Below are 21,810 nucleotides of genomic sequence, written 5' to 3'. Positions count from 1 at the left end.
CATCGCTTCTGTGGACAAAGATGGGGAGACAGGAGCTCTGCTTTTTTGCGAAGAATTCTAACTGTAGTACTGAGAGAATCTCCTCCAGCAACTGCTGGATTGGTTCAGAAGTAGAATTCTTTCATACCCAAGGGCCTATGTGCTGACACCCTATGGCTTCCATTTTGTTTCTGTGGCCCTGTCTCTTTGTTACCAGTGGATATTACAGAAATGCCAGTGTTTACAAACTCGGTCTTCCCCCTCTATGTGCTATGTCCACAGACCGCCCTTCCATTCATATTGGACTTCCAATCTCTAGTTACTCAAAAAGAAAAGGTGACCAGAAGGGATATCCTTCAGGCCTGCAAAAAGTTCACTGGAGTCTTCAGCCAGATAAGCCACAGCAGGAACTGACCACCCCAGGAAAAGGGACCAGCAGTCAAAGAAGCAGCATGGATCTTATCAGCAGAACTCGTGAGTTCTCAGGGAGAGGGGATGCATTCTGGAAAGCTATTCTGTTGAGGGGTTCAGGCAAGTCAAGGCAGGACGTGGGTAATTCTGTACCATGGTCTAGCTCTTTGATCTTTGCTTTTTTTGGGGGGGCGGCTACATCAGTGTAGCCTTTTTTATTTTTGTAATTTATTTATTAATTAAACAAAAATTTTTTGACAAGGTGTTGTGCAAAAAGGGTACAGTTACATAGTAGGGCAGTGTGTAAGATATCACAAGAAATGTGATCACATTTCTTGTGATATCTTACACCCTGTTTTTCTTTCCCTTCCCTAGGTCAGGTAGACATATATACAATACACAATGTACCAAGAACATATACAGTAGCCACGTGGCCTACACCCAAGAAAATTCACCTAGGGCTTTAAATGTAATGTCGACATTAAACAATATGTCGACAGTAGTCTTATATAAACGTACATACATAGCTTTTGAGCTATTGTATTCCACTGAGAGGTAATTTTTGACCTTTATATGTTGAGTAGTTGTTTGGTTTTAGTTACCTAATGTTGGGTCGCTGACCCAATCCTGTGGGAAATACCATTTGACAAGCAGTTTTTGGTTTCACAGACCTGGTCTCTACTGTCTCTCCGTCACCCCATCTTAACAGTCATATATTTGATCTTTGCTTTCTAATCTGAAGATGGGATAACCATATCACTCTTTTAATGTTGGAATGAACACTAATTCAGAAAATGTATCCTTGATTTCAAACTATATTTTAGAGCTATCATAATTAAAACAGCACAGTATCTGCAGGATGTGGGTAATTTTCCACTAGGTCTTTCAAATCAGGGTCCCTCTGTTCTGCTCAACTGCTGACCAGCCTGCCTGTACATTGACAGAGAATTAGCCAAAGCTTCTGTCTCTCTGTTAACTTGGACTCCTCTGATCTGACCCATTCTGTGTAAGCTTCATGATTTAATTCTCAGAATTATTTCTCTCAATTCTAAATTCATAGGCGCCACATGAACATTACTCTAAGAACAAATAGGAGTGGTGTGAGGTGTGCTCAGTAGACTGACAAACTTAGTACATCTACTTTCAGTCTCCTCCTTTGAGTTAGAGGAATGAGGCAGAATTTAAATTATAGGGAAGCCTTCATCTAGGACAACCCCCTCACCTCACCTGCCATGCTTTTCTCTGCTCTTGAGGAAATCAGTTGTGGGCTAATTAAAAGTATTTTGCCAGGTGCTAGTGGTTTATGCCGGTAATTGTAGCTACTCAGGAGTCTGAGATCTGAGGATCACCTTTTGAAGCTAATCTGGGCAGGAAAATCTGTGAGTGAAACTCTAACCTCCAAAAACTCAGAAGTGGAGCTGTGACTAAAGTGGTAGAGCACTCGCCTTAGGGAAAATAAGCTCAAGGATAGTGCCTAGGCCCTGAGTTCATGCCCTAGGAGACTCTCTCTCCCTCCCTCCCCCCCCTCTCTCTCTCTCACACACACACACAGAGAGACACACACACACGAGTATTTTTCTTCTTATTGTGAAAAGAAAATTATCAATCTTTTTTTTTTTCCTGTGCCCATGCCCATCTTAGGACCTCGTGAGTAGCCAGGATTGCAGGTGTGAGCAACTGGTGCCTAGATACCGTTCTGATATCTCTAAAATATAGTTTGAAATCAGGGATACATTTTCTCAGTTAGTGTTCATTCCAACATTAAAATAGGCACGTTGTTATCCCACCTTCAGATTAGAAAGCAAAGATCAAAGAGCTAGAGCATGATGCAGCTGGTAATCTTGCAGCAGGGAAGTTAAAAAAGATATTTCTATGGTACTATGTTCCTTTGTAAGATATCACTAGTTGTTTTACAGCTACCATATTGGACACGGGCTGAGAATTGCATTCTTTTTTTTTTTTTTTTTTACAAATATTGTTTATTTTAACGAGGCTGGTACAGACAGTGTCCATTTAAAACCCATGTCCCAGACCAAAAAGTACAAATAAAATCAAAAGGAGCAGTGTTCTGTTGTATACACTTCTTCACCAACAACTTTATTAACTTCTAATGAAAATTAGCACTTTTCTGGGTTCTTCTGACAAGATTTTTTTTTTAATCTTAAAACACTTTCTCTTCAGTGAAGCCATCTTTGGAGTTAAGCATCACTCTTACCATGTCTGCCAGCTTGATTCCAATCCTGATATATTCCTCTTCTTTTGGTCCAAACCCTCAGACTTTAAAAAGTAGCTTCAAGTTAAGGAAAGGTCATTTTCCTACAGTTCAGTTCTATGAAAAACTTCCATCTACCACTGAAAGTCATAGTCCAGGAGTGAGGCAATCACATGCTAGAACTTCAGGGCCAATTGGAAAGTCTTTGTGAACACTCGCATTGGTCGATCTTACCTAAAATTGCAGTCCTGAAAAGTGGCCTCTCCGTGCACATACGTCATTTTTTTTTATGAGAGGGCAATGTGAAGGGGGCTGAGGTTTGATCACCAAAATTCAGCACAATGAAAACAAATGATAATGAATAATGAGCACTAGAATTCAAATTAACAGATGTTTTAAAGAGATGGAGTGCCAGTATTCAGTTCCATTTTGAACACCACATTACAAAAGAACTGTTTTTTTTTTTGAAGGTGATACAAGAACATCATCAATAATAGAAACTACACATACACATAAGATGTTGAAAGTAGTTACAACTGTGATATATCAATTGTTTCCATAACATGGAGTTCATTTCACTTAGCATCATCTTATGTGTTCATAAGGGTATAGCTATTGGGCCTTGTGATGCTCTGCTATGGCTTGCCTAAGCCTGTACTAATTATTCCCAATAAGGGAGGCCATAGAGTCCATGTTTAAAAGAACTGTTTTTAAAAATAAAAAAGGAATGAGGCAAAAGAAAAAGAAAATAAAAAGAATATCTAAACCGTTGAATGACCCCCCGTTTGTTCCTGATAAACTTCAATCACATCTTCTTCCTCCATTCCCAGTTCTTTTGGAGTATGATTATCAGCAATTCTCTGACCTTCAAAGAGAAACCTGAGTGAATTCATTGGAACTCCCTGTCTTTGACAGTATGATTCTTTGAATTTCTTGAGATGTGTTGTCATTTTCACTTTGAAGTGAATCTCACTGCTATCCTGTCCAATGACTTTGAGTTTAATGTATTCTCCCTCCTTCTTATCCCCCGAGTCCTCGGTTGAAGGTTTTGCCTCCTGGTCAGACATGGTGACTGTGGCTTCACCCGGAGGTCTCTGCACAGCGGCGGCTTCGGGTGGACAGAACCTCGCTCCGGGGTTTACAAATCCGTCTCTTTTTCCGAGAATTGCATTCTTTTAAGTAACAAAATCGTATTATGAGATAGGGAGGGAGGGGAATAACATATTCTCTCTCCCTCACCTTCTCCCTTTACCTTCCCTTACCATCTTCTATCTCAAGAGTGAATATTATTTAGAAACTCACTTCTTAGCAGTCAAGCAAGCTTGGCTCAAGCAGGGTATATATAAGGAATAGAACCTTGAAGACACAGTGAGAATCAATAAGAGCCAACATGACAAAGTCAGCCAAGCCCAATCAGGGAGACCTTAGAGACTCAACATCCTCATCTGTCAGGTAAAAGATTATATAAGGTTCCCAGTTGTCTCAGTTTTCTCAGGACAGAGGGGTCTCCAATAATGCAGGAGGGCAGGATTTTCAGTGTTAAAGCCTTGTCAGTCTCCAGAAAACTAGATGGAGGAGAATCTTGATTTGAGGTTAGACCTGGGCATAGGCTTAAGACCTTATTTGAAAAATAAAAAAGGGCTAAGGGTGTGCCTCAAGTAGTAGAGTGCCTGCCTGCCTAGTAAGCACAAGGTCCTAAGTTTCAACCCTAGTACTACAAAAAAAAAAAAAAATCCAGGCTTGGGTCAGGTGGCCAATTAACTGCTCCTGATCCAATTAACTGTGGCCAGGGGCATAAGTCATGTGCTATCCAAAGATAGGCTCCAGGAGGTAATCCTTGTGGGAGTTTGGGACATGACCTGGGCAGAGATTTCCAAAGCTACCTGGAACCAGAGGGATTCCCGTAAGCATAAGGAAGATTCTGTTCTCACTGATGTTTATATACAGCTTCAGAGAAAAAGATCTTCCTTACCCATGAAAATATGACTTGAGGCTTCTATGTCCTCTCTTGAAAACCCACTTCACACAATTGGCAAGAAAGACTTTGACACCCTCCGGTTCTGTCTCCTACACCCCAACATTCTGTGGCCTTGAGCCATGCATGCCCCTCCCACTCTCCTCCCATGCCCCTTCTACTTCTTTATTCTTGGCCTCTGCCAGGCAGCAGCTATTTCCAGCTGATGTGCTTATGAGTGTTAATCGGTCAGATTCACTCACCCAGCAAGTATTTATTGAGTGCCTATGCTGTGTGAGTGCCAAGGGCCAGCAGTGTGATGTGAACAAGTCAGGCCCTGACCTTACAAAGCTGACTGTCCAGTGACTCTACGTGGAGCCTAAGAGAGAAGGGATCTCGGAAAGGACTCACTCCAAACTGAGGGCCATGAGATATACTGGCTTCTTGGTGACCATAAACCTCTGTTGAGTCTTTTTCTAAGACTCAAAGCCTATGCTACTTACTGGTTTTCAGTCCACTAGATCATCTTGTGCTCTGCTCATGCAGTGATTTCTTGTTCAGTAACAAAACTATTCTCTGTACTTCTTTCATGTGCTTCCTGAAGCTCATCCCTGCTAAGCTTGTCTTGCTCTCAGCAATGGCTGGCTGAGTCCATTCCTGTAGTTGCACTCATGCTGTGTCTTCCACAGTTATAGAACAGAAGGGTTATTTCCTATGGCATGTCATTATGTAGATTAGCTTGGTCATACCTCATGTTGAAAGCCAGCCTGAGAAAGAAAGTCCATGAGACTCTTATCTCCAATCAAGCACCAGAAATCCAGAACCAGAAGTGGCGCTGTGGCTCCAAGTGGTAGTGCACTAAACTTGAGTGGAAAAGTTCAGGGACAGCTCCCAGGGCCTGAGTTCAAGCCCCATGACTGCCAAAAATAAAATTAAGCAGAGAGAGAGAGAGAGAGAGAGAGAGAGAGAGAGAGAGAGAGAGAGAGAGAGAGGCAGGGGGGAGGGAGAGAGGGAGGGAGGGATGCAGAAGCCCATCATGAGGGCAGGAGAGGAGAGGCATTGAGAGGAGTGGATGGACAGGAAATGAGGGACATTTAGCGAGGAATGTCCAGGAGCAGAGAGGTAGGGAGCACATGGAAGCAGCATGAAGGTTTAGAAACTGAAAAGGATTGTGATTTGCAATGTTTGGGAGGGGACAGGCTAGTGACTAGGTAAATGAGAAAGGTCACACCTACAGAAATGTTACTGGTATATGCCAAGCATTGTGCCAGCACATTATCTGTATTGTCTCATTTAGTCCCTCCACAATCCAGACAGGTGAGGTGATTGTTCCCAATTTATAGGTGAAGAAACCAAGGCTCACAGATTAATACCTCATCAAGATACCACTGCTAGTAATGACAGCATCAGGAGTTGAACCCAGGTCTGGGTTCATATAGTACATTAACAGAGTTCTGACATCCTTGGCAATCTTTCTGTGGTGTTGAGGTTCCCCTAGCCCCTGACTTGAAGTGGCTTCCTTGCAGTACTTGGAAAGGGCTGAGCCTAGCCCAGCCACAGGGTAGTGAAAGATGAGGACCCCAGGACCTGAGTAGGACCCTAGCCTTTCACTGTTCACCAAAGCAGAAACTCCCATGATGCCTGCTGCAGGAGTCTGTGGGATGGTGGCTTTGCCCAGCATTCAACACATGATCTTGATCCTCTGTTTTTGTTTCCTCATCTTTAAGATGGGCTTGCACTAACCTCAAGTTTCAGGCATGAAAATGAAGTCAATGGAGCCAGCCACAGGGCAGGGTAGAGTAGAGGATGCTAAAGAATGGCTGCAGGCTTTTTCCAGGTTCTTCTCTCCTGCTGTAGGGCTCAGTTTTCTCATCTGTGAAATGAAGGTTTGGACTAAGCTCCCTTCCAGCTCTAAGACCTAGTGTATGGAGGATTTGCAGGTCCTTGGAACAGCAGCTGCTCACTGACCTCTAATCAACCTTGGCATATTCTAAGTCCTCAGTAAGCACTTGCTGAACCAAGAGATTAGGAATTTCTCAGGAGAGCAAAGTAATTCCCTAGTGGGGTTCCTGAAGTGACCAGTTTCCACCATCCATAGGCTCTCGGAAAACACCTACTGAGCAGTTACTGGTGGCATTTTATCTTGCACATGGGTGACTAGAAAGAAGATCCAGAGTTTGGGTTTAAAGTTGGGAAAGGAGAGAAACCAGCCAAAAGGAACTCTATTGACCAGAAACATCCCCCGCTGTGAAATGTGAGACCCCACTGCAAACAGTTTCCTCTAGTAACCCCACCCTCAACCCAGGGGCTGGGGCTGTACAGCTGAGAGAACCGGAGCCCCCATCCAGCTAGCTCATCTGTAGCCAACACTCTTAAAGAGGCCCTGAGGAACACAAGCAAACCTTAAATCCTACTGTTGCCTTTATAAAGGAGCCTGAGGAGAAGGGCCTGGGCTCTTCTAGAGCCCTCAAGCCTGGGAAGGAAGGGCACATGAAGGAGGGTGTAGAGGGCCAGTTCTGCTGCTCCTCTCAGAAGGTTCAGCTGCCCTCCACCCCTGCTGTTGTGGAGACTCAGCCTTTACTCCCTGCTTTTCCCCCACCTTCTCCCCCAACCCCAGCACACAGCACACACACACACACACACACACACACACACACACACACACACACACACACCACTCACAAGATCTTTAATTCACTCAATCATTTTTCTGTCACAGGTTTCACAATCTTTTGTTTACTCTTTATATACCACCCCCCTCCATCTACTCAGTCTCTCTCTCCTTTTCTCCTCCTTCTCTTTCTCCTCCTCCTCTCTCCACCCTCCCCCCCCCACCCCCCCCCCCCGGCTGCTTAACTGCAAACAAAAGTGAGTTTGTTGTATGAGGACAGACCTGTGGAGGCAGCAGCCAGGATAGCAGCAGCACAAGCAGGCCAGGGCCAGGGCCAGCACTGACCACCGGAGAGCCCAGCACTCGGCTATTCCAGGGAGCAGGTAATGACCAGGCAGACTGCTTCCAACCAAATGCTCTTGCCTTGTCTCAACTCTCTGTGATCTGTCCATTTATTTGCCTTCATTCTGGCCTTTAGGGGGAAGGGCATTCCAGACTTGTGGAATAGTAGGCACAGGGCCCAAGAACGGGGAACTGGCCACAATGGGTGGTGGTCAGGAAGGGTTGGAGTCAAGGACTACTGGTGTCCAGAACTTCTAAGTTCCAGGGCTGCTGTGTGAGGGACATGCCAGAATCTAGAAAGATAATTTAAACCAGAGTATAAGAGATGTTTTGAGTTATTTTAACCACTATAGGCTTTAGGCAATGGAGACCATGGACAATTTTTCACTTGGACATTAATATGATCAAATTTACATTTTAAAGGTAGTTATGAGCCAGGTACCACAGGCTCATGGCTATAATTTTAGCTGAGGATCTTAGGAGGTTGAGATCCAGAGGATCTGGGTTTGAAGCCAGCCTAGGCAGAAAAATCCAAGAGACTCCATCTCCAAAATAGCCAGCAAAAAGTTGGGTTGAAGGCATGGATTAAGTGATAGAGTACTAGTTGAGCAATCAAGCTAAGCAAGCAGAGGCCCTGAGTTCAAACTCTAGTACATGAAAAATAATATAGTTATGGAGGAGAGGGGGTGTGGCCCAGTGGTAGAGTTGGTAGAGTGCTTTCTTTACCTAGCATTTACTAAAGTTCAATCCCTAGCACTGGAAATGAAGAAAAGATGAGAAGGAAGAAAGGGAAGAAGGGAGGGAGGGAGGGAGGAAGGGAGAAGGGAAGGAAGGAAGGAAGGAGGGTAGTTTCTGAACTACAATTCCATGGAGAATTGGTATAACCCTGTCAGAATCAAGCTATCATGACTATGATTTCTCCCAATTTGAAGAAAATACTGTTTTCTTAGTTGTTGATTTCCTTCTAACAAGAATCCTTGGGCTGGGAATATGGCCTAGTGGCAAGACTGCAAGCAGTCACATGAAGCTCTCAGTTGATTCCCCAGCACCACATATATGGAAAATGGCCAGAAGGGGCGCTGTGGCTCAGGTGGCAGAGTGCTAGCCTTGAGCGGGAAGAAGCCAGGGACAGTGCTCAGGCCCTGAGTCCAAGGCCCAGGACTAGCCAAAAAAAAAAAAAAAAAAAATTCCTTAAACCTTCAGTATTTGCTAGCAAATGTCAGTAATCAATAAGCCAATGAGAAGGAAATGATAAAAATAAATAGTTTTGGAAATAATATCTGCTTCAATAAGGTCCCTTTATCTATATTCAGAGAAAGTAATAGTGTTTTTGCTAATAAGAGTATTTCTAGGGAGGGGGGAATGAGGAAGGAGGTAACAAACAGTACAAGAAATGTACCCAAGGCCTAAGGTATTAAACTGTAACCTTTCTGTACATCACTTTGACAATAAATAAGAAAAAAAGAGTATTTCTAACTCATGTACTGTAATTTCTGCCACTTCCCAAAGAGTACTATGACTCCCAGACTTCATGAATATTTTTTAAAGCAAACTAAACCAGGCATGGTGGTACACTCTAGGAGGAGAAGCAGGAAGATCATGAATTATGGGCCATCTTGAGCTATAAAGTGATATCCTGTCTTAAAAATATATAAATATAAATAAATAATAAATAAATAAACTGCTTTCTAGGTCATTGGAATGGCGGGGACAACCAGAAACAGTGGGGGTAGTAGACAAATGGATAAAACCAGGGGTTATACAGGAGGATGGATTTCTTATGTTCGAAGATGGATGACAACAAGGATAAGGACACAGAAGGACTAAATGAGAAGAATGTAATGGATTTCATTTTTAAGGCTATTATTTTCTTGGTGAGGTTGGGTTAGAGATGGATCACAAAACTCAGAGCCAAGGTTAGGAATAAGGACATTGAGCAGCGTGGGGAAGGGTGCTGACAAGGGTGAGTAGGTTTCTGAGCCTTGCCAAAGGCAGAAATCCCCCATTTGCAAAGTTGAGTGGTTTTCTGTAGTAGGGCTCATGAGACAAGGTGCTGGGGTTGTCAGTTATGCACTTGCTGTATTACAAAGGTATAGGGTGAATTTATTTGGTTCAGTCTTCATCTGTGGAATTGTATCTGAGAGTTGTAGGTGAGGCAGAATGAACAGCATACTTCTAATCTATCTCTATATGTATTTGAATTGTAGAGTTGCCAATTATTTATGAGACAATTTAGTTTAAGTGAACAGGGTGGTTGAGAGAAACAAATCAGGTAATGAGAATAAAATACCTACTCTTTTAGGTTTTTTGGGGGGGGGGGCAGAGCTGAGGAACAAACTCAGGGTCTTGTATTTGCTAGGCAAGTGCTTTTTCACTGAGATAAATCTCCACTCCCCCCCCCTAAATTCTTTTAGAACATAGCAGGTGCATAGAGATTCCAAGAATACATCTCCTCTTTGCCAACCCCTTATCCTTCCCTAGTTCAGTCTCCTATCAATTTTTCCCAAGTCCTCATCAAGTCTTTCCTTTCTCTGTTTCTTATCTTCTCAGTTTACCAGGCCCACTGTCCTCAATTGTTTCTCTCCGTGGGCTCCCAGTGGTCAATTTCAACCCCCTTTCATCACACCTCTATGCTCCTTCCCTTTAACTGTCCAATAAACTAGCCAGCCATTGCCTAAATACGAATCCATTGGCCCAAGAACAGGAGCCATGACTCAGTAGTAGAGTGCTTGCCTAGTGAGTGAGATGCCCTGTGTTCAAACCCCAGTACCTCTCTAATATGAGGTAGAGGCGGGCGAAGAGGTTGTGTCTGGCCTGTGCAGTGGGTGACAGGGATGCTTTTAGCCAAAGTATTGGTAACCACTGTGACATGTCTCCTTGTCCCCAGCTCACCATGTTGCAGCCCCGCTAACCAGCACATTCCTACCTCAGGGTGTCAGGACCCTTGAGCATTCTTCCAGATATGCAGAAGTGGTTCATTCTCATTGTTTAAGACACAGTTCAAACACCATTCCTCAGAGAGGCCTTTCTTGACCATGTTATCTCCTGTAGCTCTCCTGGACATTCTGAGTTTTCTTTCCTCAGAGCACTTATCATGACCTGAAATGGCTATGTATGGATTTTTTTTATTTGTTTATTATCTGTCTCTAACACTAGAATGTAACATAGGAGAGTGAAAACACATGGATCCTTTTTTTTTTCTTTTTTTCTTTTCTTTTTTTGCAAATCCTGGGGCTTGAATTCAGGGCCTGAGCACTGTCCCTGGCTTCTTTTTGTTCATGGCTAGCACTCTACGACTTGAGACACAGCGCCACTTCCAGCTTTTTCTATATACTTGGTGCTGAGGAATCGAACCCAGGGCTTCATGCATGTTACGCAAGCACTCTACCACTAGGCCATATTCCCAGCCCCCACATGGATCTTCTTCACAGCTTTATTTCCAATAGCTAGAACAGTGTCTGTATGACACATAGAAGGCATTCACTAACTGTTGGGAAGAAGAAAGGAAAGCAGGAAAGAAAAGAGAGTGAGGGAGAAGCAGATTTGAGGAAAAGACTTTTAGTGATAAAATGCTGAACATTACCTTAAAATTTTTATTGATATTATAAAAGTAATGTACAGAGGGGTTATACTACATTTCTTTTTGGGCAATGACATTCCTTTCCTCATAATGCTAAGCATTTCTTTAAGATGCCTGAGAGACAGACATTCAAGTGACTTTTAGTGGGCTACTGGAAAGCAGAAAGAGTTCTTAAGAAACAGAGCTACCTTACCATGAAGAAAGTGGACCCATATGGCACAAGTTTATGCTTTTGAAAATTTGAGGTGTCCCTTTGGGAGTTGACCGGTTTGAAGCCCAGGAGGAAAGAGGGCGCCTTGGGGTTTGTCATGAGAAAGTCAGGTCAGAGTGGTTCCCATTGCACTTTTCTACTCTGTTCCTAGTCTCTTTTATCTCAAAGAATATCTCACCAGTATCTAATCCAAAGTGATCAGTTCAACTTGTTCTAGAAGCTAGACTTAGTTCCACCAGTAAAGTTGGTGGCCCAAGTGACTTCTGTGGGCCACTGGTAGAGCAGACAGAGGGATACTTTTCGCTTATCATTGGTACCTGCTCTATTTCTATTGGCTTTGTGGCCCTCCTGCCTTCCACAGAGCACTCCATGGACCCTGAAATGTTCCCTTTCCAGGGTCTCCAGCTGCTGAGCAGCTCCAGGACATCCTGGGGGAGGAAGATGAGGCTCCCAACCCCACCCTCTTCACAGAGATGGACACTCTGCAGCATGATGGAGACCAGATGGAGTGGAAGGAGTCAGCCAGGTGAGACAAAATCTCAGGAGGGAGGTGGGAGATAGTGAGACTTTCCCTGCCATGTGCCCAGGGCTCAGATCCTCCTAGTGGGAAGTGGCACCTTGAATCTTGAGTTCTTCCAGGAATCCTAGTGATCCACAAAAACCCTCCTACCTGCCTTTCTTGGTGTCTAGAACTGTGTTAGATGCAAAGGAACAGATATAAATGAACCTGTTGTTGTTGTTGTTGTTTCCAGTCCTAGGGCTTAAACAGTCCTAGGGTGGGCACTGTCCCTGAGCTTCTTTTGCTCAAGGCTAGCACTCTACCACTTGAGCCACAGCACCACTTCCAGCCTTTTCTGTTTATGTGGTACTGAGGAATTGAACTTAGGGCTTCACACAAGCACTCTATCACTAAGCCACATTCCCAGCCCTGACCTTGTCTTTATCTTCAAAGAAATGAGAATTCAAGTAAGAAGCTGAGTCCATGTTCTAGAGTCCCTAAGACTCTAGAACAGGGACTCTAGAACAATGAGGAATACATAAATACATATATATATGCAGATACATACATATATACACACACACGTAACATTTAATGTAAAATATTTTGAACTAAATGCTGTAGAAGAGGACTTGCTGGAGGAAAGAGAATGTGTGCCAGGGGCTGGGGATATGGCCTAGTGGCAAGAGAATGTGTGCCAGGCACAACAAGTCTGAGTGGCAGGGAAAATACAGATGCAAAGATCTAGTGGGCCACTAAAGAAAAAAGACTTAAAAAATAAAATTAATTTTTTAAAAAAAGGGGTAGGGAATGTGGCTTAATGGTAGAGTGCTTGCCTAGCATGCGTGATGCCCTGGGTTCGATTCCCTGGTACCACATAAACAAAAAATAGATAAAAACTAATTTTTTAAAAAAGAGAGTTGGCAGATTTTTGATATAGATAAACAGAGTGAGCTTCAAAGGTGGAGCCGTGGAGGAAAGCATAGAGAACAGAAGAAGGAATAGGAGATCCAGAAAGCTTGAGGGAGAACCACATGGCAAAGTCACAGGAACTAACAAAGGATCTAGGTAAGGAGTTATTGACACTACCCATATCCCCAATGCCTAGGACAGCACTGAAGTAGGCATCTTCCCATGGGAAGGGAGGAGATGGTAAGAGCAGCAGGAAGGACTCCAGGAGGATGCTGAGAGAATTTGGAAGGTAGTCTGTGCTAATGTTTTGCAACCTTTCTTTTGTTTTAGATTATACATCTCCTTTCCAAGAGGAAAAAATATTTAACTATTAAATTAAAAATAAGTTTAGCCGGGGCTGGGAATGTGGCCTAGTGGTAGAGTGCTTGTCTAGCATTCATGAAGCCCTGAGTTCAATTCCTCAGCACCACATATACAGAAAAAGCCAGAAGAAGTGCTGTGGCTGAAGTGGGAGAGTGCTAGCCTTGAACAAAAAGAAGCCAGAGACAGTGCTCCGGCCTTGAGTTCAAGCCCCAAGACTGGGAAAAAAAATGAGTTTAACCAGCTGAGCATTGGTGGCTCATGCCTATAATTGTAGCTACTCAGGAGGCTGAGATCTGAGGGTCACAAATATGAAGCTAACCCAGGCAGGAAAGTCCATGAGACCCTTTCCTCCAGCTAATCACCAAAAAGTTGTGGCTCCACTTGGAGTTTCTGTTTCCTTGAAGACAATAATGTCCCCATTGAGAATTCATAGACTAACTCCCAGGTATGCCCAGGACTGGCTCTGCTTGATTGCCATTCTGATACCTAGAGTCTGATAGCTCCCTCCAGGTATGGCTTGGGCTCTTCCCTCACCCATCTCCCTCCCTGGGCTAAGCAGTTGGTATGAAAAAAAGGAACAGGTTTCATTTCAACACCCCCAAGTTTTCTTGCTTTGTCTTTCCTGCAGGAGTGTCTGAGAGAAAGGTCACAGGGCAGACTAGGAAAGGCCTACAGCCCTCAGGGAACCATGAATCCTTGGCCCCCAGATGAGCTCAGTCCCTTTATGTAAGCTCTGGAGCCTCTTCCCTTCAACGTGTTCACTAGACCCTAACATGATTTATGGGCTCATCTCATTCAAGCTTCATTCACCATGAGGGGTTTGAACTGTCATATAGGTGAGATTCTGTGGTGTAGAAAGCTTGCCAAGGGTCAGAGCATGCAGGTAGCTAAGTTGGGATTTCAGCTCAGGATTGCCGGACTTCCCAGTTTGAGGGCTGATGCACTTTGTCATATTTTCTCAGCCATTCCTCTACTCCACTTCAACTTCTAGGAACTGTTTGGACTTCTAGGGTATATTGGAGGCAATTCTATTGAACTTGAGGTAAATAAGGACTGGTGACATCTACCCAGGGTTTATAGGAGGAAGGACATTTCAAATGACCAGTTTCTATCTCTGTCTATTATGGCTTAATACCTCCCAGGGGCTGTGGCCTGAAGCTACTTTCTACTCTGGGTAAGGGTCTGCTCTGCCTGAGGTGGTTGAATAGAGGGGAGGAAATCTAAAAAGGGCCTTCTCAGAGTCCTATGAAGGAGATGGTCATCACAGGAATGATCACAGACTGAACATATCCTTTTTCTGTTCTGGTCTGTGAGGACCCACAGGGGCCTCTACACTGGAGACCAGGGATTGGAATGTAAACTGTAGTTATCACATTCAAGTACATGGGTTTTTCTCTAAGGCAGGCTCTCTGAGGACAGGATGTGAGAAGACCCTGAAAAGGCCTCAGGGTAACTGGCTCAACTCCATGTACAAGGATAGTGGGGACCATAAGGCCAAATGGCTGAACTCAATTTCAATTTCAATCAGATCCTAGAGGGGAGTAGCTAAGGGCTAATTAGGGGGCAGAAAGCTGTGGGGAAGAATATGTAAGGGTCTTCCCACCTCTACTCCTTTTTCTATATTCTGCTCTACCTTTCTGTAGTCTTCTGTCCAGCTAACTTCATCTGGTTTTCAGCAACCCTTTCAAGGAATGACCAGGAATCCCAGAGAGCTGCTTGAAGAGTTTGGCCATTGGCCCAAGTCACACATGTAGATAAACTGCAAGAGTAAAGATGGTTAGCCAGACCTATTTGGACCTATTACCCTATCAAAAGAATATGAAAAACCAAGAGCATTGTGGCTCAAACCTGCTTGGGAGGTGAAGATCAGAGTATTGCAGTTTGAGGCCAGCTCAGAGGTAGGAGTGGAGCTAGGGGAAGTCTGTAAAACTCCATCTCAAAAATGCCTGGGTGTGGTGGTGAGAGCCTGTTATTCTAGCTATTTAGGGGAAGCTCAATGGCTAGGCTGGTTGCAGTGGTGTGCTTGTTATCCTCAGAGACACTGGGAACACAAGCAGGATTGCAGCCCAGGCCAATCTTAGCATAAAGCAAAGGCAAAAAGGGCTAGAGATGTGGCTCAAGTGGTAGGGCCCAGCAAGTACAAGACTTCAGTCCCTAGTACCAACACCACAAAAGAAACAAAATAATAATGTGAAACCTGGCCTCAGTTAATAGGCTAACAAACAGTAAGACCCACTCCAGAAAATTCTCCTTGAGGTAACAGAAGAGAATGATGGGGAGTGGGAGACAGCCCCTGGGAAGTTAAGGATTCATAACACCCACATCAAAGAGCATACTTTTATTAAGAGGGGGAGCCTTTTAATAAAAGTATTTAATTTGTTGCAGCAAGTGTTTGCTTTATTGAGTTAGGAGATTAAGCAAGTGAAAATCTCAAATCCGCAAGGAATTTTCTCTGGCAGTGTTGTGGTTGGGGGGAGTAACAATTTGGGGGGATGTTTCATTTTAGGCTCTTGGAGGAGTCAGTCCTGCAGATTTAAGTGGCTTTTTGAGTTCTGCTGAGCCTTGCCCCGTGCACATAATGAGGACTGTGTGTGCAGGGTCATTTCTAATGTGATCAATGCTGGCAGGTCAGCTGTCAATAGGATAGATTTTTTTTTTCTTTTACTAACACTGTCTCTTTAGCATTCCCATGAGAGAAAAGCATCCAGCTGTTTGCTGACAATAACCTTACTAAAGAGAAGGCTGGGTCAGGTGTAGAGGGTGCAACCTCCTCACTGTGAGCAAACAACGTGCCCAGATTTCTGGCCTTTCTCAGGCTTGCCTGACTGTACAGAAGAATGATCCAGGTTGGAACCTACCCAAGTGTGGAGGGCCCTTTGTGGTTACTCAGGAATAAACAGCTCTTAGCGCCTTCCAAAAGCTCTGAAAGCAAATTCCAGACACAAGCTTCTCTGGCCTCAACTCAGAGCAGCCCGAGAGCATAAACTTGCCAGAAGGTTCTTATGAGACACATATGAGAACATTCCTGTGATGTCAAGATGAGGGCAGAAAGAGGAGCATGAGAAGTAGATCAGCTAGTTGGGTCAAGCAGACCAAAAGCCCTGAATGGCTCCATAAGTAGGCAGGAACACTTTTTCACTCCATACAGGATGGAAGAGAAAGGTTAAACTTTCTCAATCTTAAACTTGCTCCTGTTTAAAATCTCATAAAATGCCCTTTTAGAGTCATTTCTCTGCTTGGTATGGGGAAGAATGCATCCCCATCCCTCTGATCTCAACACCTATCTACAATCAACCTTGGGTGAGGGCAGAACTGCCATAAAGCAAAGTAGAAAGCTAGGAGCTTTCAGTTCAGAAGTCAACAAACTGAATTCATTCAGCTAATAGTTACTAAGTTTTTACTATCTACAAGCCCTGTGCCAGGTATTAGAGATCAAAAAATGGACCGTGGCAGATGCCATCCTTGCTCAATTGGGCTCATAGTTTAATAGAACACATAGATAAAGGAGTAGGCCCTTCAATGCTGTGACTCCAGAAAACAGGTGTATCTACCCCTGTCAGGGAGGTGTCAAGGAAGGCCCAAGAGGAAGAGCTAAAGGGTGAGTCAAAGTTAGCTCAGAGTCAGCAGGCAGGGCAAAGAAGATAAACAGTCACTTTGAGGAAAAGGCAGACTTGTGGCCAGACTGCTGTATAAGAGCTGATCATGCAAGCCCTATGCAGGCCATGATGTGCAGATGGAGCTCAATGCTGGAATTGTCTAAAGACCACTGAAGGAGTTTAGGGTAGGAAGGGAGTAGAGTGTACATGTGTATGAGAGAGATTATCTGGCTTTAGTGTGGAGAAAGGAGGAAAAGAAGGAAGAATTGGCCAGTTAGGTCATCAGAGGGTTGATGAATCTCTGGACAAGATTTCAGGAGCGGGGAAAGGAGGAATGGATGTGAGGTGCTACGTGATGACAGGCGGCATCTTCAGGGGGAAGCCAGGGGGACGACCCTCAGGTTTCTAACCTGAGCAAGTAGGTACCTCATAGTAGCTGTTTTAGAAACACAGAAAGAGTACCAAGTTTTGATGTATTTGGTGATTTTGGCTAGTTTATGATGAATCACATTTCTGGCAGGTTATATTTGAGGAAACTCTCAATGATGTCTAGCAGGTCATCACATCGCCATTAAGGTATTGAGTTAAGTAGAGACAGAGTTCTGTGAAGTATAAGCATGTAAATGAAAAACAAACTGCAGAAAAAAGGTGTAGTTGCCCCTGAGGTCTGTGAAATGAGAGGAGAGCTCAGGAAAGACCCCAAAACAGAAGTGGACAGAGAAAGAGAAATCCACAAAGGAAATTTAGAAGGAGAAGTCTGAGAGTTAAGGGGTATAGGGGACAAGAAGAGAACTCCATCCTAGAAACCGGGGAAGTTACAGGGAATACCCCATAAAAGGGGAAGAACTGAGGAGCATTCATAGGATGGAGCTCAAGGGAAGTCTTTGCCTGTTGTTTATGAGAATTAGAGAGGTGAGCACATTGACTGCTGACAGGAGTGGTTTAAGGGGGCACAAAGGATGTGTGAGAGGCTGCTGGATGAAGCCAGGCCCTGGTTGTAGATGAAGGAGCTCCCCACAGTTAGTAGGGAAAACTCCAGGCTGATCCCTGGTGTGAGGAGAGAAAAAGGCAGATGAGTAGGTGGAAGGAGCTAAGGATTGATGGAATCCTGAGCCAGGACAGCAGGCCCAGGCCCCAAGACTAGGACTGTACAATTTCATTGCAGTGAAGTTGTACATGGAGATTTGTAGCCTGATGGTCTTTTAAAGTTGTCTGACTTCCATCTTTTGCCCATCTGCTGTTCTGAATAATCATTTGTTTGCTATTATTAAGCTTCCTTTGCATCTTATGTCTAATCTTACCAGGCCTATGTTAGGTGTAAGAAAAAGAGATTTAAAAAAATCTCAATCTGTATAAAGTGCCAGAGATAAGGTTCCCTGAGGCCTTTAAGCCTTGATTTCAGATATCACCTGCTAGCTGTGAGAACACAAAAGAGGGGCTACTCTAGGAACTTTTCCTCCCCCAGGGACTTAGTGATCACTGCAAGGTCTTTAAAGGCCTGACAGGCTACAGAATCACCCACCCATACTCAAGGGGACAGTCAGGTAGTGATGCAAGGCCATCAGGGTGGTAGACTTTGGATTAGTTGGCAAGTTAGTGTGACAGAAAGGTTAGGTTAGTAGCATGAGGAGAGATTGCAGGGGCTGGCACACTCAACAGACCTCTTTCCAGATGGAGTATCACTGGATGGTAGCTTCTCAGAAACCCTGAAGGGTGGGCATCAGGAGGGACCACCTGCCCCAACAAAAGACATCTGAAAATCCCCCTTGTCATTGTCAGGAGCGGAAGGACCTCCCCATCTTTAGACCACTTTTATACCAAGAATTATACTTAATTGCCTATTTATATTTTTTACCTCTATCTACATTCCAGGTTTATACATATATGTACACATACACACATATCTATATCTATATCTATATCTATATCTATATTTTGTCTATCTCTATCATCTATCTATCCGTTGTTAGAAAAATTTAACACAAAAAGTAGAAAGAATAGTATAAAATATCTATCACTCAGCTTCATCAGTGACTAATATTTATCTATCATTACAATTTTGGGGGGTTATTTTTTGGAATTTTTGTCTGGTTTGATTTTGCTGGTATCTAAGGAGGAAAGAAATGCTACTCACTATCAGGAATTATGTGTGTGTATGTGTGTGTGTGTATGTATGTAAAACATATGCCTATGTATGTATGCATATAATGTGTGTATATATGTATGTATAAAGTAACTTTTATTCTATGGATAGAGATAAAAATGTAGACAATTAAGTGGGGGGTCTTGGCATGAAAGTGCCAAGATATCCTCTGACCTTGGGTGGGTAGCAGAAACTCACTCAAGCTAACTTAAACTAGGTTACATCATGGTCCCAGGGAAAGTCTGGTTACCCAAGGACCCAGCCTTGAAAGCCAGCCTGTCCCTCTTACTCTGCTTTGGGTGTCTGCTCTGTCTCATCTTTGCCCTTCTGTAGCTGGTTTCCTCTGTTTGCTCCTGCCCTTGTTGGCCAGTCCTCTACTCTAAGGATCATTGGCTCTATTCCACGGAGCATCTCACAGTTGGTGACTGTTTCCCAATCCAAATTCCTCTCTTCCTCCCCATCTTTCTTCCCTTCCCTTTCCTCCCTCTCTACCTCCTTTCCTTTCCTTTCCTCTCCTCCCTCCCTCCTTCCCTCCCTCCCTTCCTTTCCTTCTTTTCTTTTCCTTTCTCTCTCCCTCTTCCCTCATTCCTTCTTTCCTGTCTTTCTCTCGGTCATCACTATGTAGCCCAGGCTGGTCTGGAATTCCTAATCCTCCCACTTCAGCTATCTGAGTGCTAGGATTACCTCAATACTGGGCTCCCAATTCAAATTCCTTCAGAGAGCCTCAGATCTTCCCAACTTTGTCCCATCACTGTGACCTAGATGAAAGTTAGGGAAGGTACAGAGAGGGAAAGCACTCCATGGACAGCAGGCAGAGAGGACACCTCATATAGATCTTTAATACATAGTAATGGTAGAGACATGTACTTACTGTAATCAGTCCTTTGGTCACAGTCATTCCTCTACTACCAGTCAGGACTTTCAGAAGGCTCCAAGGTACACATGACAGGATAGGTGGTAGAGCAGTGCCAACTCATCCTTTTAGTTTTTTTTTGAGAAGGCATTTATGGAGCTGATGTCACCATAGACCTTATCAAGCCCTAAAACAATGTCAGTTTTAACCTGTGGGTCTAACTACAGGAGAATGTGACACCATGGACACTGCCCATTTGATTGGACTTGCAGGTTTATATGTGATAACTCTGGCCCCCAATGTGACAAAAAGAGAGTGAGCTAGCAATAGGACATGTAGCCAAATGCCTAAGATAAGTGTGTCCTATACAAGTCAATAAGTTATTTCTATGAAATTATTGGTGAGCAATCACAAATCATCCTAGTGATGTGGTTAAGTCCTGTAACTCCATCATGCAGGGAAAGTTCTACTCTCCAGGTCTGGTTTTGCACATGGATGTATCCTGAGTGTGTGTCTTGGGTGCTGTGCTCTGCACCCATGAGAGGGCATGGTGCAGATAGGCTGGACTGGAAGGTGTCTTGGGAGTGGAGGTGACATGAGGATAGGAAAAGTATCCAGAGGCAGGAGAAGTTAACCCTGTTGGTTGCCCATACCTCTAATCCTATCTACTTAGGAGGCTGAGATCTGAGGATCATAGTTCAAAGCCAGCTCAGACAAAAAAAGTCTATGAGACTCTTATCTCTAATCAACTACCAAAAAGCTAGAAGTAGAGCTGTGACTCAAGTGGTAGAGTACAAGCCTTGAGAAAAAATGCTTAGGGACAGTGATCAGGTGCTGAGTTTAAGCCCAGTACCAGCACGGAAGCGTGTGCATGTGTGTGTGCGTGTGTGCACACATACACACACGCACACACACATGAGACAGGTAGGGTGTTGGAGGAAGGGCCACTCACTTATGGAGCCAGACTCTCAGGGAAGTAGCCCTAAATAGTCACGATTCCATACCAGCTTGACAAATGTAGACTTTTCAGTACCCAGCTGTGGGATGTGGAAAGCAGTGTTCCCTGGCATTGGTAAGGAACAAGGATGAATGGAGAGCCACCTGGAAGTCTGCCAGTACTGCTGAGGCTTCCTGTAGGGCCTTACCAGGTAGGCAATAGCTCTGGGCCTACCAGAAGTTCCTCAGGAGCCCAGGTGGCCACTAGGGCTGGTGTGGGAGAAAGGTTGGCCATGGGACTCTTATCTCCAATTAACCACCAGAAAACCAGAAGTGGTGCTGTAGCTCAAGTGGTAGAGCACTAGCCTTGAGCTGAAGAGCTCAAGAACAGCTGGGCTGGGAATATGGCCTGCTGGGAATATGGCCTAGTTGTAAAGTGCTCGCTTTGTATTCAGGAAGCCCTGGGTTCGATTCCTCAGCACCACATACATAGAAAAGGCCAGAAGTAGCGCTGTAGCTCAAATGGTAGAGTGCTAGCCTTGAGCAAAAAGAAGCCAGGGACAGTGCTCAGGCCCTGAGTTCAAGCTCCAGGACTGGCAAAAAAGCAAAACAAAAAAAATTCAGTACTGATACTGGAGCTTGAACTCAAGGTCTTTGCAATCTCACTTAGTTTTTTTTGCTCATGACTGGCATCCTGCCATTTAAGTCACACCTCCAGTTCTAGCTTTTTTACTGATTCATTCAAGAAAAGAGTCTTGCAGATTTGTTTGCCCAGTCTGGCTTTGAACTTCAACCCTCTGATCTCAGCCTCCTGAGTAGTAACTAGGGATTATAGGTGTGAGCCACTGGCACTCAGCAATATACTCTGGTGATAATTTGACTTTCGCTATACACCTGCCTATAAGGAGAGAATGCAAGGGCTAGAGAATAAAAGTAATTAGCTCCTGTAACTATTGTAAGTCATCATAATTAAATAAATTGGCCTTTCGGGTTTATATATCAGCCCTTATGAACTGATTGCCATCAGTCATCATCTTCAGGACAATAAAAAGACAAATTGCAGAATCTTTGCTAGAGTGGATACTCCAGTAGTCTTAAGACATCTTTCGTTGCTTGTCAGCCCTTATTGCTACCTTCTAAACCTTTCCATGTGTATGTTGACACTACAGATTCTCTGCCAGGTTTGGTTTGTGAACACACATACCACT

General features: G+C 44.0%; 2 protein-coding genes across 2 annotated transcripts in view; one reads left to right on the top strand and one right to left on the bottom strand.

The window, feature by feature from the left end:
* Slc4a5 (solute carrier family 4 member 5) overlaps nucleotides 1-21,810 on the top strand; it is an 80,737-nt gene that overhangs the window by 10,892 nt on the left and 48,035 nt on the right. The window contains exons 2-3 of the mRNA XM_048352771.1: nucleotides 262-453; nucleotides 11,697-11,826. Coding sequence (XP_048208728.1) covers nucleotides 432-453; nucleotides 11,697-11,826 — 152 coding nt within the window. The 5' untranslated portion in view covers nucleotides 262-431. The remainder of the gene's footprint in view (nucleotides 1-261; nucleotides 454-11,696; nucleotides 11,827-21,810) is intronic.
* LOC125356364 (small ubiquitin-related modifier 1-like) lies at nucleotides 3,337-3,756 on the bottom strand. Its single transcript, XM_048352773.1, has one exon. The coding sequence runs from the start codon at nucleotides 3,667-3,669 to the stop codon at nucleotides 3,364-3,366; it is 306 nt and encodes a 101-aa protein (XP_048208730.1). The 5' UTR covers nucleotides 3,670-3,756; the 3' UTR covers nucleotides 3,337-3,363.

The sequence above is a fragment of the Perognathus longimembris genome, chromosome 8 (genome assembly GCF_023159225.1).
Source record: "Perognathus longimembris pacificus isolate PPM17 chromosome 8, ASM2315922v1, whole genome shotgun sequence".
In the NCBI taxonomy this organism is placed as follows: Eukaryota; Metazoa; Chordata; class Mammalia; order Rodentia; family Heteromyidae; genus Perognathus; species Perognathus longimembris.
This window is presented reverse-complemented; position numbering and strand designations above follow the sequence as displayed.